Below are 15,345 nucleotides of genomic sequence, written 5' to 3'. Positions count from 1 at the left end.
GTCCAGAGGGTGGCAGCACAGGAACGGGGCCTTCACTGCAGTGGCTCCCCATTTGAAGAATGCTCTCCCCAGGGAAGTTCCCCCAAGCGCCTTTGTTATACACCGTTATGCACCGGGCAAAAATGTTCCTTTTTAACCAGGCCTTTGGTTGATTTGATTGACATCCTATGCCCTTTTAAAATGTGTTTGGGGGGAGGGTTTATCAGGTGGTTGTTGTTTTTATTTTGATGATTCTGCGGTTTTATATTCTGGTTTTATTTTGTGAATTGCCCTGAAAGCCTGTGGGCATTGGGTGGTATATAAATTTAATACAGTGGTACCTTGGGTTACATACGCTTCAGGTTACAGACTCCGCTAACCCAGAAATAGTACCTTGGGTTAAGAACTTTGATTCAGGATGAGAACAGAAATCATGATCTGGCAGCCCCATTAGCTAAAGTGGTACCTCAGGTTAAGAACAGTTTCAGGTTAAGAACGGACCTCCAGAACAAATTAAGTTCTTAACCTGAGGTACCACTGTAAATAAGTAAAATTTCTCCTCCCAGGATTCTTTCCCCCTCTGGATAAACAGCTCCTGCTGAAGTTGGAGAGGGGTAGCGAGAGAGAGCGGCAGTCGCAGACCCAGCACCCCCCCCCCTTGCGCCCCAGAGGCGCTTGCTCTCAAGGGGAAGGCGAGACCAAGGCAGCCCCCCTTTTCCTGCTCACACCAACATGTGGACCTTCCCTTCCTCTGTTGGGTGAGGCAAGGACCCCTGGACGGTCAGGTCCCGGCAAAGGCGACTGGGGCGCAGAGCTCATCTCCCTTCAGGCTGAGGGAGTCAGCAGTGTTGGTCCGCAGACAACCTTCCGGGTAATTTAGGCAGCAGGACTAAACCACTTCTGGCCAGAGCGCCCAGAAACACCACAGTGGTACCTATTTCTCTACTTGCGCTGGTGTGCTTTTGAACTGCTAGGTTGGCAGGAGCTGGGACAGAGCAAGGGGAGCTCAGTCATGGGGACTGGAAGCACAGACCTTCCGCTGGGCAGCCCAAGTCTCAGTGGCTTATAGACCACAGAACCCCCTGCGCCCCAAGACCTTCCCCTTTTTTGCGGGAAATTCCCTTATTCCAGCCCCGTTTCCGGCTGCGATCCTGGATAGATAACCTATAGATAGACTGTCCCTGGGACAGGGGAGGCTGCTGATCCCTTATTTTCAGATCTGACAGTTGACAGCTATGGCAGGATCCTGGGCTGGATGGGTCCCCTTTGGCTCCATGCAGCTGCCCTGGGGCTCTTCCTGGTTTCTGAGGAGTCCTGCATGGAGCCTCCAGGGCCAGAGCCAGTCTACCTTAGCGGGCCAAAGGCGCTCTCCTCCTGCTTGGGGCGCCTGGGTGCCACTGTGGGCGCAGGATCCTGGGCCGGATGGATCCCCTTTGGCTCCATGCAGCTGCCTTGGGGCTCTTCCTGGTTTCTGAGGAGTCCTGCATGGAGCCTCCAGGGCCAGAGCCAGTCTACCTTAGATAGCAAAAGGCGCTCTCCTCCTGCTTGGGGCGCCTGGGTGCCACTGTGGGCGCAGGATCCTGGACCGGATGGGTCCCCTTTGGCTCCATGCAGCTGCCCTGGGGCTCTTCCTGGTTTCTGAGGAGTCCTGCATGGAGCCTCCAGGGCCAGAGCCAGTCTACCTTAGCGGGCCAAAGGTGCTCTCCTCCTGCTTGGGGCGCCTGGGTGCCACTGTGGGCGCAGGATCCTGGGCCGGATAGGTCCCCCTTGGCGCGAGGCACCTGCCCCAGGGCTCTTCCTGCATGGAGCCTCCAGGGCCAGAACCAGTCTACCTTAGCAGGCAAAGGCCCTCTCCTCCTGCTTGGGGCGCCTGGGTGCCACTGTGGGTGCAGGATCCTGGGCCGGATGGGTCCCCTTTGGCGCGAGGCACCTGCCCCAGGGCTCTTCCTGCATGGAGCCTCCAGGGCCAGAGCCAGTCTACCTTAGCGGGCCAAAGGCGCTCTCCTCCTGCTTGGGGCGCCTGGGTGCCACTGTGGGCGCAGGATCCTGGGCCGGATAGGTCCCCCTTGGCGCGAGGCACCTGCCCCAGGGCTCTTCCTGCATGGAGCCTCCAGGGCCAGAGCCAGTCTACCTTAGAGTGGCAAAAGGCGCTCTCCTCCTGCCTGGGGGCGCCTGGGTGCCACTGTGGGCGCAGGATCCTGGGCCGGATGGGTCCCCTTTGGCTCCATGCAGCTGCCCCAGGGCTCTTCCTGCATGGAGCCTCCAGGGCCAGAGCCAGTCTACCTTAGAGGGCCAAAGGCGCTCTCCTCCTGCCTGGGGGCGCCTGGGTGCCACTGTGGGCGCAGGATCCTGGGCCGGATGGGTTCCCTTTGAGATTCTTCCTGCACGGAGCCTCCAGGGCCAGGGCCAGTCTACCTTCGAGGAGCGGGGAGGCTGCTGCTCCCTGGCCAGCTCTGGCCCTGCCTGCCTTGAGCCCTGGCCCCAGAGGCCCCCCCCCGGCCCCCAGGCTCCCCCCAAGGAGACCTCCCCGCTGGCTAGGCAAGGGGGAAGAGCAGCTGAGCCGCCCTCCTAGAGGGGACCGGAAGGGAGGGGCGGGTCTTCCTCTGGCCCCTCCTCCTCCTCCGGTGAGTCTCCTCTCCCCCCTCGGGGTCCTGGGGGGGGGAGGCCTTGGCCCGGGGGGGGCCTGGAGGGGGGGACTGCAACCCCCCTCTTCCCTGAGCCCTGGCCGGGCTAGCTGGGGGGTGGGGTGGGGGGGGAGGTGGAGTCCCCCAGCTGGAGATGCCGGACTGAGGACCCCGCGGGTCACCCCCCTTCCAGCTCCGCCGGGAAACGGGAAACTGCAGCCCAGAGCGAAATCGCAGATCTGCACCCCCAGACTGAGGAGGCGGAGGCGGAGGGGGAGGCGGGTCTTCCGGAGCCCCTCCCGGACCCCCCTCTGGCCTCCTCCGGTGAGTCTCCTCTCCCCCCTCGGGGGTCCCATTGCGGGGAGGGGCAGGCAGGGCCGGGCCAAGGGGGGGCGAGGGGGTTTCCCCAGCTGGTGCTGGACTACAACTCCCATCATCCCTCAGCCCTGGCCTGGCTAGCTGGGGGTGGGGTGTGGGAGTTGTAGTCCAGCCACCTGGGGGGGGGGCGCCCAGCTGGAGAAAGGCTGGTCCAGATGCGGGACTGAGGACCCCGCGGGGCCCCTAAATGGCAGGGGCTTCCCCAAATGCTCAGATCTGCACCCCCAGACTGAAGAGGAAGCCTTGGGGACTTGGAAGGGACCCAAAGGGCATCTAGTCCAGCCCCTGCACTGCAGGAATCTCTGCTCAGTTCTCCATTGCAGGTGGCCCCCCACCTTCTGCTCAGAAACCTCCAAGGAAGGAGAGGCCGCCATCTCTCAAGGGGGTGACAGGGCCCAGCAGCTCTTCGGTTTCTCCAAATGCTTAGTCGGAATCTCCTTTCTGCAGGAGATCCAAGAGGAGAGGCCATGGTGGGAAGGAGGGGCAGTGCGGCCTAATGGTTAGAGTGCCAGACTGGGACATGCCACTCAGCCATGAAGCTCCCTGGGTGAGCTTGAGTCAGTCAGCCTCTCTTCGCCTCGCCTTCCTCACAGGGTTGTTGTGCGGGTGAATCACGTATTCCACCCTGAGATCCTGGGAAGATAAAAGGGGTCTGTACGTGTGATAAATAAATCCCAGGGTGCAGGTGGGGTGAAAGAGGCAGCCCCCTCCGAGAGCTGAGAGTAAGTGGGAGACCCTCTCTCCACAGCCCCCTCTGCTCCAGCTACGGTTCCCCAAGTCCCCTGGCAAGGAGGCTGGGTTGTTACACCACCCTAGGAATTGCGGGAGAGGGCGCTCTCCTGTCCACTCACCGCATCCTGAACAAACTACGGTTCCCAGGATTCTGGGGAGGAAGCCGTAGCTCTTGAAAGGGCTCTGGTCCTGCTTGGCAGATGCACCACAGGTGGAGCCTGGCTGGGGGTCCGGGGTCTTCTGCTAATGCTTTATAATATAATAATAATAATTTAAAGGGCTCTGGTCCTGCTTGGAAGATGCGCGACGGGGTCCGGGATCTTCTTATGGGCTTTATAATAATAATAATTTATACCCAGCCCACCTGGCCGGGTTTCCCCAGCCACTCTGGGCGGCTTCCAACAAAAGATTAAAAATGCTTTAAAACATTAGTGATTCAAAACTTCCCTAAACAGGCCTGCCTTTAGAAACAAGGATCTTAGGAATAATAGACCCAAATAAATAGGCTGTCTTCTTGTTTCATGTGTACATCACAAAATGGGCCGAGATCTGGGCAGCCCAGTTGTCAGCATGTGGGCTCTTGGTTCGTGAATGGGTCTAAACCAAAGCAGGAACAAAGGGGAAAGAGGACCGAACAGGAGAGCAGTCCCCGTGGCCCCCCAAGCGCCAGGTCAGGAGCGCCTCTGGCTGGGCTGAGATTCAGCCTCCTCGAGAGTCATTTTCCTCCTCTGCCATCTGGTTGAAGGAGGGAGCAGCCTGTGATTGACAGCAGAGCCAGGCCGGAGTCGGGGTGCAGTTCCCCCGAAAGGCCACCAGGGGGGTGGAGCCTCTCTCTCTGATTGGCTGCCCAGCAACCAGCCCAAGGGGCGGAGCCAGCACTTTGGGCGGGAAAAGAAAAGGAGCCGCTTCTGAGGGAGTTTTTAGTCAGGGACAGAGAAGGGAAAAGAGCAGATTATTGATTATTATGATTATGATTATTTTATCATTTATACCCCTCCCGTCCGGCTGGGCTCCCTCAGCCACTCTGGGCAGCTTCCAGCACATATAAAACCATAGTAAAATGTCAACCCTGAAAAGCGAAGCTTCCCCAAAGAGGCCTTCAAGTGAGCCAGGGCTCCTTTGGAGAGATAGAAGCAGAAAGAGGGATCTGGACCCAGGACTGGACTGAGGGAGAAGAAGGGGCTCTGGATGGAGCCTCTCTGAGGAGAATCTGGTCTCTGGCCAGAGGAGGAGCCGGTGGAGCCTCTGGGGAAGGCAGGCAGACAGACAGGCAGACAGACGGATGGACAGACGGGCGTCCCATGGGGGGCTGAGTCTGGGGCAGGAGAGGGAGAAGCCAGGGGAAGACCCTCTGAACCAGAGCTGTCCACTTTCAGATTGGAAAAGAAGGGATCCGCAGCCTCCCCTGTCCCGGGGACAGTCGACGGGATATCTAACAATCCGGGAGAGCAGCGGGAAGCGGCGCTGGAATAAGGGAATTTCCCTCCCAAAAAGGGGAGGTTGACAGCTATGCTCTGACCGGGGTCTCCTTCCCGTCTGGAGGGGAGAGGTCTTCCCGAAGGAGAAGGGGACCCCGAGGTCGCTGATCTTATTTGGAAAGACCTCCGCAGTGGCATTGCTCAGAGAACCGGGTCCAGGACGAAAAGCTCCTTCTCTGGAGGCAAAGAATGAGGCTGCGCCCAAAGCTTTTCACGGAAACGTCTGCCATTACTAGGGAAAGGAGCAGCAAGGCCGGGAAGCATTTGGCCCCCCTCAACGTCTCCCTCAAGTGGAAGAACCGATCTGGAGAGAAGCTGCGCCTGTACTAGTGGGTTTAGGCCCGTGACATCTTTGAGTTTAGTTTAATAATGACTTAACTTCTGCCTGAAAGAATGCCTCTCCTGACCCAACCTTCTTTCACCAACATTTTGTGTAAGAAAAAAAAAGCTTTTCTGGTTTGACCAACTCCTGCCTCAGACTGCAAATCACTAGGTTTTCCCTCAGAAAAGACGCCCTCCCCCGACAGCCTGTGGCAAACGGTAGAAATTTGGTGGGTCAACGATAATGAGTGAGTCTGCGACATATGAGTTGGTGCTTAGCGGTGGGCTCTGCTCCAGAGGCTCTTCAGAGATTGGGGTCCAAGTGAACCCCTCATGGCAGCGCCTTGAACGGAGCCCCATTGTTGTGGGGACTCAGTGAGGAGGGGTAGACGCATGGATGCCCCCGGAGATCCTTGGAGAAAAAGGTGGCATAGAAATGCCATTAATAAAGAAAGGCAGCCCAGCCCATCATCTGGGTGCTGCCAGATGGGTCTGGCATGACTTGTTTTCGAGAAACCCCTGATGGGTCCTCACAGCATCCTTTTCTCAGTCCTCACAGACTGACGGTTTAATTATCGGTTCTAGGACCTTCCCCGGTTGCCTGGTATCAATCTCAAGCTCACCGGTCGGTAGTTTTTCCTGTTTTTGAAGATGGGGACAACATCTGCCCCCCTCCAGTCTGCAGGAACCTCTCCTGTTCTCCCAGAATCCTCAGAGCTCTAGATGAAGGCTCTGAGCTTACATCCCCAAGCTCCTTCAGTACCTTGGATGCAGCTCAGCAGGTCCTGGAGATCTGAATTCACTTGAAGAAGCCAGGTGTCCAGTTACTCCCTCTTTTCCGATCCTGGACTTCAGCTCCCTCCTTACATCATTTATTCTTTTATCACTAGGTTGGGCATCACTTTCCTTATGCAGCCACACTGTTTTCCTTAGATGCCTCACACTTTTCTTTCCTGTTGGCACTGCCTGCATTTGGGCCTTCAATATTTCACCTTGAAGAAGCTCCCATTTATTTCAGTATTTCAGAACATAGGATCTCACCCAGTATCTCCTTAAGCCTTTTTAAATTGGCCGCCTTAAAGTGAATTCCTGACCACACTCAGCTTGCGTTTCCCTCTGTCTCAGGGGAGGACATGATCACTTCCGACTTTCCCAGTACTTCCACTTGGTTGATCAGTTCCCATCTGTTGTTGAGGACTAGGTCCAAGACAGATGATCCCCTTCTTGTTTCTTCCACCTTCTGGGTCATGAAATTGTCAGTGAGGCAATTCTGCATGGTCACTTTCCTTAGACCAGGGCTAGAGGCTTACTTCTCTTTCTTCTTCCTTTTTTCCTGTTAATGAAAGTTCAGAGTCGGGGCTGTGGTGCAGTCCAGCCCTGGCTCCTAGCAAGACTCAGCCATGCTTGCTCAGGAAACATTTCTCTTCTCCTGACCATGTATCAGTCTGATAACAGACCAATATGTTTGCTTTGTAGGATTTGCTAGCACCTCTAGATCGGACCATCAGAACTTGGCAGAAAACGAAAGGATTCCTTCCGATCCCTTGGAGGCTTCATGAGAGCCCAGATGGATGAGCAAGACTCAGCTGGCCCTGAAGCAGGAGGAGGCCCTGCCCTCCAAACTAGGAGCAGGGGGAGATTCGGGGGAAACTCAGTGCAGAAGATTCCAGGTGAGGAGGACACCCTCTGCTCAGAGGTGCAGAGCCAGCACTTGAGACAGTTCTGCTCCCAGGAGGCCAAAGGACCCCGAGAGGCTTGCGGCCGACTCCACCACCTCGACTGTCGGTGGCTGAAGCCAGAAAGTCATACGAAAGCTCAGATGCTGGACCTGGTGATCTTGGAGCAGTTCCTGGCTGTCCTTCCGCTGGAGATGGAGAGCTGGGTGAGGGAATGCGGAGCGGAGACCAGTTCCCAGGCTGTAGCCCTGGCCGAAGGTTTCCTCCTGAGTCAGGCGGAGGAGAGGAAGCAGGCAGAGCAGCAGGTGAGAGAGACTTCCCTCTGGATACTCCCAAGGGGCTCCAAGCAAGACAGGGCGCCTTCCAAGACGCTCTCCTAATGGCTGGCCCTCTTTGGAGAACAAGGGGTGAGATCTGCTCCGATCATTCCTTTTCTAATCCTTCTCCCCATTCTCTGTTTTAAATCCTTGCTACTCTTTCAGGGAGAGGATCTCTTTGCAGAAATGGGCCTGGAGTCCTGTGAGGCAGAAAAGACTCCGTTGGATGCCAGAGAGAGGCCACTGGGTAAGGAGGAACTCGTCTTTCTTCTCATTCTGTGGATCTTGAAACTAATCTTTGGGTTCTGTTCATCTTTAGGGGGGGGAGGCACTTGGGGCCAAGAGCCCAAAGGAGGGCAGATGTATTTTGAAGAACAGAAATTTGAAATGGGTACAATGTCAAAATGCACTCAACAAGCAAAACCTTTTCTATGGCACATCTATGGCACTTATCTCTAAGTGCTGAACCTCTAGTTAAAGGTAGGTAGCCTTGTTGGTCTGCCGTAGTTGTAACAAAATAAAAAAATTCCTTCCAGTAGCACCTTAGTGACCAACTGAGTTTGTTATTGGTATGAGCTTTCATGTGCATGCACACTTCTTCAGATACACTGAAACAGGCTGCTGAAAGAGACTTCTGTTTCAGTGTATCTGAAGAAGTGAGAGACGCAGGAGCTGATGGCTTCCCTTTGACTTTTGTCTCTCGCAGGTGACCGAAGGATGCCCCCCAGACCTCCTCATCCATCTTTTCATGAGAACGGAGGAGAAGCAGCAGCTGTGGAAACAGATCTGGTATGGGGAAAGAGCTTTGTGGGGAAAGAGTCAGAGGAGGGGGGCAGCCAGGGAGCCTCTGGGCCGGAAAGAATTTCTCCTCCTCTTGGTTTCTGTCAAAGCCTCTGTCCTGAACAAAGATGGGCAATCCCATTCAAGAAGGTTTATGTGCTGACAGGAATGAACAGCCATCTCTCCTTAACTGGGCTTCGGAATGTCACTATTTCTATGATTTATCAGTAGCTGCAGTTATATTTCTATATTGATCTAATCAGGCTTCTAAGCAGTTGAGAAGCTTCCAAGAAGTTGAGAAGCCATAACAAACCGTGGCCGGGATTCACCTCAGCAGCCCCATCAGCTGAAGAAGGGGAATCCCCCTCCTCCCCCTCTTTGTGCCCCTTTGAGCCCCTTGAAGTTGGCTGTAGGGCAGAGGGAGGGTCCCATCGCCCCCAAGCATCGCACAGCGGGAGTAGAGAAGGGAGCATTCTGTCTGGCAGACAGGAATACTTCCACAGACAGAACGATTTGAAGAACACCAGGCGGAGGTCCACCCATTCACACAAAGATTAATACCCACCATTAGAATGCACAGTAAAATAAATCCACTGAAATGCTAAAATAGGCATCCAGACCTAAAAGGTGCAGCAAAATAATCCCATTAAAAGAACACAACAAGGAATGGGCAAAAAACAACTGAGGAATGTATAGTGGATAATCTTTGTGCTGTCTCAGAAGAGGACCTTTTTCCTTTTCCTTCAGGGTCCTCTGTGCTTTGAAGATGTCGCTGTGTATTTCACAGAGGAGGAGTGGGCGTTGCTGGATCCTGACCAGAGAGCTCTGCATAAGGACATCATGGAGGACAATCGTAGGATTGTGGATTCTCTCAGTAAGGATTCCTGCTGGACTATAATATATGTTTTGAAATACACACACACACACACACACACACACACACACACACCCCTACCTCCACCTGTGAGAATCCTGCAATATTTTGATGGCGCTTGACAGCATCTGGGATTCTCCTTCCCCATAGCTCACCTTGAATCTACTGTTTTGTCTGCAAATATTCTTGCCCCACATATGCCTTTTTAAACCATGACCAGGCCAGTCTGAGCTGCCCAGACATTCTTGAATGTAACCTTCCATGTGTTGGCAGAAGTAGCAGCTTCTGTGAGGTTTTCTGTTTTTGCTCCTGTCACTTTCTGGTTGACCAAAGAGACAACTGGCCTTGCAGATGGAGGAGATTCCATGATTAGGCCAAACAAGATCCTTCCCGGAAAATGCCAGGCTGTTTGAATCTCAGGTTCCCATCAATCTGTGTGTCAAGGAGAGTCAACAAAGGCAGTAAACCCTGTAGTAAGGCCTCAGATCTAAGTCCCTTCCATTCTTCATCGATCACAAACATTCATTAGCAGTCTTCCATAATTTGGGGGTCTATTTCTATCCTGAGGCTCTAATCGGTTTCTTTCTTTGATGTAGGTGCTGATGGACTGGAAATTATGAAGAAGGGGAACCGTGACAACATTCACACAGTGGGGAAGTTGTATAAATATTTGGAGTGTGGAGAGAGTTATAGTATGAGCTCCCATTCTACTTCCCATAAAATATATCCTACTGGGAAATATCATTATCGGTACTTGGAAGATGGTAAGACATTTCGTCAGAAGACATTTCGCACTTTCCATAAAAGAATTCATACAGGGGAGAAACCCCATCAGTGCTTAGAATGTGGGAAGAGCTTCAGTTGCAAAAATAGTCTCACTTCCCATCAAAGAATTCATACAGGAGAGAAACCATATCAGTGCTTGGAATGTGGAAAGAATTTTAGTCGGAAGGATTACCTTACTTCACATGAAATAATCCACAGAGGGGAGAAACCCCATCAGTGTTTGGAATGTGGGAAGAGCTTCAAACTGAAGAGACATCTCACTTATCATCAAGCAATTCACAGTCGGGAGAGACCATATCAGTGCTTGGAGTGTGGTAAGAGCTTCAGTTGGAAGGACCATCTCATATCCCATCAAAGTATTCATACAGGGGAGAAACCCTATACGTGCTTGGAATGTGGAAAGAGCTTCAGGCAGAAAGCTAAGCTCACTTCCCATCAAAGAATTCATACAGGGGATAAACCATACAAGTGCTTGGAATGTGGAAAGAGCTTCAGGCAGAAAGTTCAGCTCACAGATCATCAAAGAAATCATACAGGGGAGAAACCATATCAGTGCTTGGAATGTGGAAAGAATTTTAGTCGGAAGAGTACCCTTACTTCACATGAAAGAATTCACCGAGTGGAGAAACCATATAAGTGCTTGGAATGTGGAATGGGCTTCATTAAGGACTGCCAGCTCACTTCCCATCAAAGAATTCATACAGGGGAGGAACTATATCAGTGCTTGGAATGTGGAAAGAGCTTCACTTGTAAGAATAGTCTCACTTCCCATCAAAGAATTCATACAGGGGGGAGACCATATCAGTGCTTGGAATGTGGAAAGAGCTTTAGTCGACAGAATAGTCTCATTTCCCATCAAAGAATTCATACAGGGGAGAAGCCATATCAATGCTTGGAATGTGGAAAGAGCTTCAGTCAGAAGATTACCCTTACTTCCCATCAAACAATTCACTGTGAGAAGAGACCATATCAGTGCTTGGAATGTGGAAAGAGCTTCAAATGGAAGAGAAGTCTCACTTACCATCAAGGAACTCACAGCAGGGAGAATCATGGTATTTGAAGATGGGTCTCCTATCTCCTCTCAATCTCCTCTTTTGCAGGCTAAGCCTACCCAGCTCCTTCTATCGTTCCTTAAAAGGCTTGGTTTCCAAATGCTTGATTATATTGGTCACCCTTCTCGGCACAGATTCCAACTTCTCAATATCCTCCTTTAATTGTGACATCCAGAATTGAGCACAGGACTCCAGGTGTGGTCTAACCAAGGCAGAAAGGAACCTAGTATTACTTCCCATGACCTGGACATTAGACGCCTGTTGAGATAGCCTGAAATAGCATTAGCTTATTTTGCTACTGACTCACCCTGTTGACTCATGTTAAGCTTTTGGTGTCCTAAGACCCTTAGATCCTTTTCACATATGCTACTGGCAAGCGTGGTGTTTCCCATAGAATCATATTTTATTTTATTTTTAAATAAATTTTATTAACCGGCCAATCACATCAAATCAAACCACATCACATAAATTCCAAATTACAGAGCCGAATTTTTAAAATTTTGTGGGGGGGGTCCCATACTTCCAGATCCGAGGAAGAATTCTGATCTAATCATTCCTTCTGCATTAATGTCCAAATCAGTCCAAATCAGTCCAAATAGATGTTCAAACAGTCCAAACATATATTCATATCTTGCTGTTTCCACATCACTCGTAATCAAATATTTTCCCTTTGTCCTTTATGGTCTCTTCTCATGGTCTCCTTAAGCAGATAAGCACCGATAATACTCCTGCGTACATTTCCTGTCGTAAATCCTCAATTCCAGTTAGTTCCCATAAATCATCACCTTCGGAGATAAGATCACTTTTTCCTTCGTAAATTCTGTCGTACCTGAAGCCTCTTTGAGGGGTCTCTCCCACGATGTAAACACACTCTCTTCCACCTCCCAGGCTTATTCCTCCGACAGAGCTTCCTAAGATGGCGTCGACGACATTTTTAACTGCATCAGAAGCAAAGCTCTTATACATTCCACAGTCTTCTAAAAACATGCTTTGGTTCGAAAGTTTATCTCCACACAGCCTTAGATTCACAGCTTAAGTCCTTAAAACCTCATTTCTGGCTTTTGACTCCTGAAGGGAGGGGATTCTTGGGGTATCACTTAGTAAAATAAAATGTTTTCCCCCCTCCCCCATCAGTCATTTGCCATACCGTATCAACGTATCTTCTCATAATTTAAAATTTGCTTTTCCAGAGACCTCTTCTGTTGCAGTCTTCACTCACTCCTCCTCATTTCATGAAGTATGTGCATTCCTTCGTGCCAAATTGTTTCCTTTGAAGTTCTTGCAGCTAGTGGCACAGGTCAGAGACAGCGTCCAGGAGTGCCGAGATCCCACAGGAGGGTTTTTGTGCCTAATGCCCCCATCCACCTCAAAAATTTGGGGGTGGTATCGGGCACAGCAGGCATATGGCCCCACTCACCGACCTGGGTGGGTAGGGAGGCTAATTACTCCCAAGATAGCCTCCAAATTACCTCCTGTGGGTCGGAGAGATAATAATAATTTATTATTTGTACCCCTCCCATCTGGCTGGGTTTCCCCAGCCACTCTGGGAGGCTTCCATAGAAACCAGAAATACACTAAAATATCACAGATTAAAAACTTCCCTGATCAGGGCTCCCTTAAGATGTCTTCTGAATGTCAGGTAGTTATTTATCGCTTTGACATCTGATGGGAGCGCATTCCACAGGGCGGGCGCCACTACCGAGAAGGCCCTCTGCCTGGTTCCCTGTAGCTTTGCTTCTCGCAGTGAGGGAACCGCCAGAAGGCCCTTGGAGCTGGACCTCAATGTTATGGTCAGCCATCTTCCTATGCACCCCCTAGTGGCCCCCCGTTTCCCACAGAATCATAGAATTGTAGAGGTCTAATGGTCTTTGTGGACCACAAGCTGAACATGAGTCAACCGTCTGATGGCATCCAGCATGGAATGTGTGCCTCCGTTTTTCAGCATTTTTAGTAGTCTAGCAGTCTCTGCTCTTTTTGCCTTCCCTGGGAGGAAGGTGGAGTGGATGTCTGAAACTCAATGTCAAAGTGAAACTCAGTCCAGATAAGACTGAGGCAGTTAGTGGGTGGTGCCCGAGACCAGATGGGTGGGAGAAGGCCTGCTCTTAAAATATATATATATATATATATATATATTTGCTTTCGTAGATTTTCACGGGTACAGGAATGCAGGTTTTGGTGTCCTCGGGTGTCTTCCCGTGTAAAAGTTGGGGTGTCTAGGCGACGTTTCGACGAGGTCTCACTCGTCATCTTCAGGCTGGTGCTTTCGGCTTCTTGTTACTGGAACAGAGCGGGATCTCAATGTTTGAGTTCCTATAAATACTGTAGAGGGGGTGTGGTGTCTAGCCTCCAATGTTCTGGGCAGAGAGGAAGTTCCCAGGCTAGTGTGCCTTTTCTTCTTTTGTTCCTTAATTACTTGAGAGATACCTTGAGTGATTTCTTGAGTGATATCCTGAGTACCACTTAGGTGGGTCATTAGGTGTGGATTAGTTGCTAAAGTCTTTGTGTCTTGACCTCTTGAACTTTGTGAAGAGTTTTCCTGAGAAGATGGCTGTATTGCACTTAGTTGTGCTTTGGCTTGGCTTCGTGTATAGGGGCGAGCTGTGGTTTTGTGGCTTGTGTCAGCCAGATCTGTGTAGGGATTGCAGGGGGGTGCAGCATCCGGAGGTGCCACCATGGATTGGCTACTGGATGGTGTCAGTAATTCATCTGTGGAGAGGGTCTGGGTTTGGGTCTGGTGTGGTTGATTGGTGTTGGCGTTCTGTGTGCCTCTGGATCTGGTGTCAGTTTTTGTGGGGAGGGCTAATTTCCAGATGTCTGGCAAGCGGGATGTGTCGTCACGCTTGTTCATGTTGTGAGGGTGTTTCTCTATCTCGATGGCTTCCATGATTATTCTCTTGTGGTGATGTTCCGTGTTAAAGAGCAATTTGGAATCTGCAAAATTAATTTCGTGTCCTGTTTCTTTCATGTGTTGGAAAAGAGAGGAAGTTTTTTCTTCTTTTTTGACGGCATTCTTGTGTTCTGCGATACGTGCATTTATTCGTCTGTTTGTTTGTCCAATGTACGTGGCTGGGCAGACTTTGCAGGGTATTTCATAGATCCCTTGGTTTTCCAACTGGATTTTATCACCCGAGGACACCAAAACCTGCATATATATATATATATATAAAAATTTAAATTGGTTTTAGATAAAGTTATCCACAATAACTGTAACCTTTCCAAAACATACAAAATATCAAGGTTCTTTCACACCTTCAGACCTTCCCCCCCATGCGCTCCAGTTCTAAAGATGTTATCTTTTCCCTTTTTCCTGCATCTTTTACCATTATCCATCTCTTATGCAACCATAGTAACCAAAGTTCAGTTCACATTACAAGTGTCTTTGCATCCCTGCCCGTGATTTTAACTGTCTACAGTGGTCTTTCACGTATACAATAAAATTATCCCAGTCTTTTAAAAATACTTGTTCTTCCTGGTTTCTGATCTTTCCCCTTAGTCTCGCCATTTCTGCGCATTCCATCAGTTTGGTCTGCCATTCTTCTTTAGTCGGTACTTCACCTTCTTTCCATCTCTGGGCCAAAAACATTCCCGCTGCCGTCGTGGCATACGTAAACAGTCTCTTATTTCCTTTGGTAATTCATCACATATTATATTATAACAGAGAAGCCTCTGGTTTTCTGAGAAAGGGTGAGGGGAGAGACTCCACCAGGCCAGGCCTCCTTCCACCTGCCTTGCCCCAACTTCTGCTTCTCAATGTGTATTGTATTGTTTTGTCTACTGTGGCTTGCCGTTGTTTTACTGATTAAAGTTTAGATATTATTGTAACTGTGGTTTTTTAAAAAAAAGATATTTATTAAAGTTTTCCAAGTTAATACAATAAAAAAAAACAAAAACAAAAAACAAAAAATAGAAAAATACAAAAAAGTTTAAAAACACATAAAGTTCACCATACTTATTTTTCATTAACATATTTCCCCGACCTCCTCAAACCTCCCTTCCTTATATTCCAGTTCAAATTGTTCACTCAGCAAATTATTAATTCTCAAAGTTAATTTTGCTTATTCCCAAATCTTATTTTTCATCTCTTAAAACATTACAGCTGGAAACCACTTAATTTCTATCCAACATCATTCTAACATTCCTTAATTTTACAATATTTCTGAAGATAATCTTTGAATTTCTTCCAGTCTTCTTCTGCCGACTCTTTTCCCTGGTCTCGGATTCTGCCGGTCATTTCTGCCAGTCCCATATACTCTATCACCTTCATCTGCCATTCTTCCAGAGTGGGTAAATCTTGTGTCTTCCACTGCTTTGCGATGAGTATTCTTGCTGCTGTTGTAGCATACATAAA

General features: G+C 50.2%; 1 protein-coding gene across 2 annotated transcripts; it reads left to right on the top strand.

Moving 5' to 3' along the window:
* Nucleotides 1-4,451: 4,451 nt before the first annotated feature.
* Nucleotides 4,452-11,112, top strand: LOC310841838 (uncharacterized protein). Of its 2 annotated transcripts, none has more exons than XM_083733389.1 (7): nucleotides 4,452-5,746; nucleotides 5,781-5,897; nucleotides 5,947-7,493; nucleotides 7,671-7,752; nucleotides 8,212-8,294; nucleotides 9,033-9,159; nucleotides 9,756-11,112. In XM_083733389.1, exons 3-7 carry the CDS (start codon nucleotides 7,068-7,070, stop codon nucleotides 11,003-11,005), a joined length of 1,968 nt encoding a protein of 655 aa, XP_083589515.1. In that variant the 5' UTR covers nucleotides 4,452-5,746; nucleotides 5,781-5,897; nucleotides 5,947-7,067; the 3' UTR covers nucleotides 11,006-11,112. The 2 variants fall into 2 exon arrangements, with proteins under 2 accessions (XP_083589515.1, XP_083589516.1); XM_083733390.1 differs by having other exon boundaries at nucleotides 4,452-5,897; nucleotides 5,947-6,294; nucleotides 6,866-7,493.
* Nucleotides 11,113-15,345: the final 4,233 nt, after the last annotated feature.

Source organism: Podarcis gaigeae, assembly GCF_964106915.1.
Source record: "Podarcis gaigeae genome assembly, chromosome: 3".
Taxonomy (NCBI): Eukaryota; Metazoa; Chordata; class Lepidosauria; order Squamata; family Lacertidae; genus Podarcis; species Podarcis gaigeae.
The sequence above is the reverse complement of the archived record's forward strand: the minus strand, read 5'-3'. Positions and strand labels throughout refer to the sequence as shown.

Excerpts from the sequence above, each read along its gene's own strand:
- LOC310841838 (XM_083733389.1), top strand. The coding sequence starts at position 7,068 with ATGAGAGCCCAGATGGATGAGCAAGACTCAGCTGGCCCTGAAGCAGGA. Across the intron at positions 8,295-9,032 it reads CAGCTGTGGAAACAGATCTG|GGTCCTCTGTGCTTTGAAGA; the intron begins GTATGGGGAAAG and ends CTTTTCCTTCAG. Across the intron at positions 9,160-9,755 it reads TAGGATTGTGGATTCTCTCA|GTGCTGATGGACTGGAAATT; the intron begins GTAAGGATTCCT and ends TCTTTGATGTAG.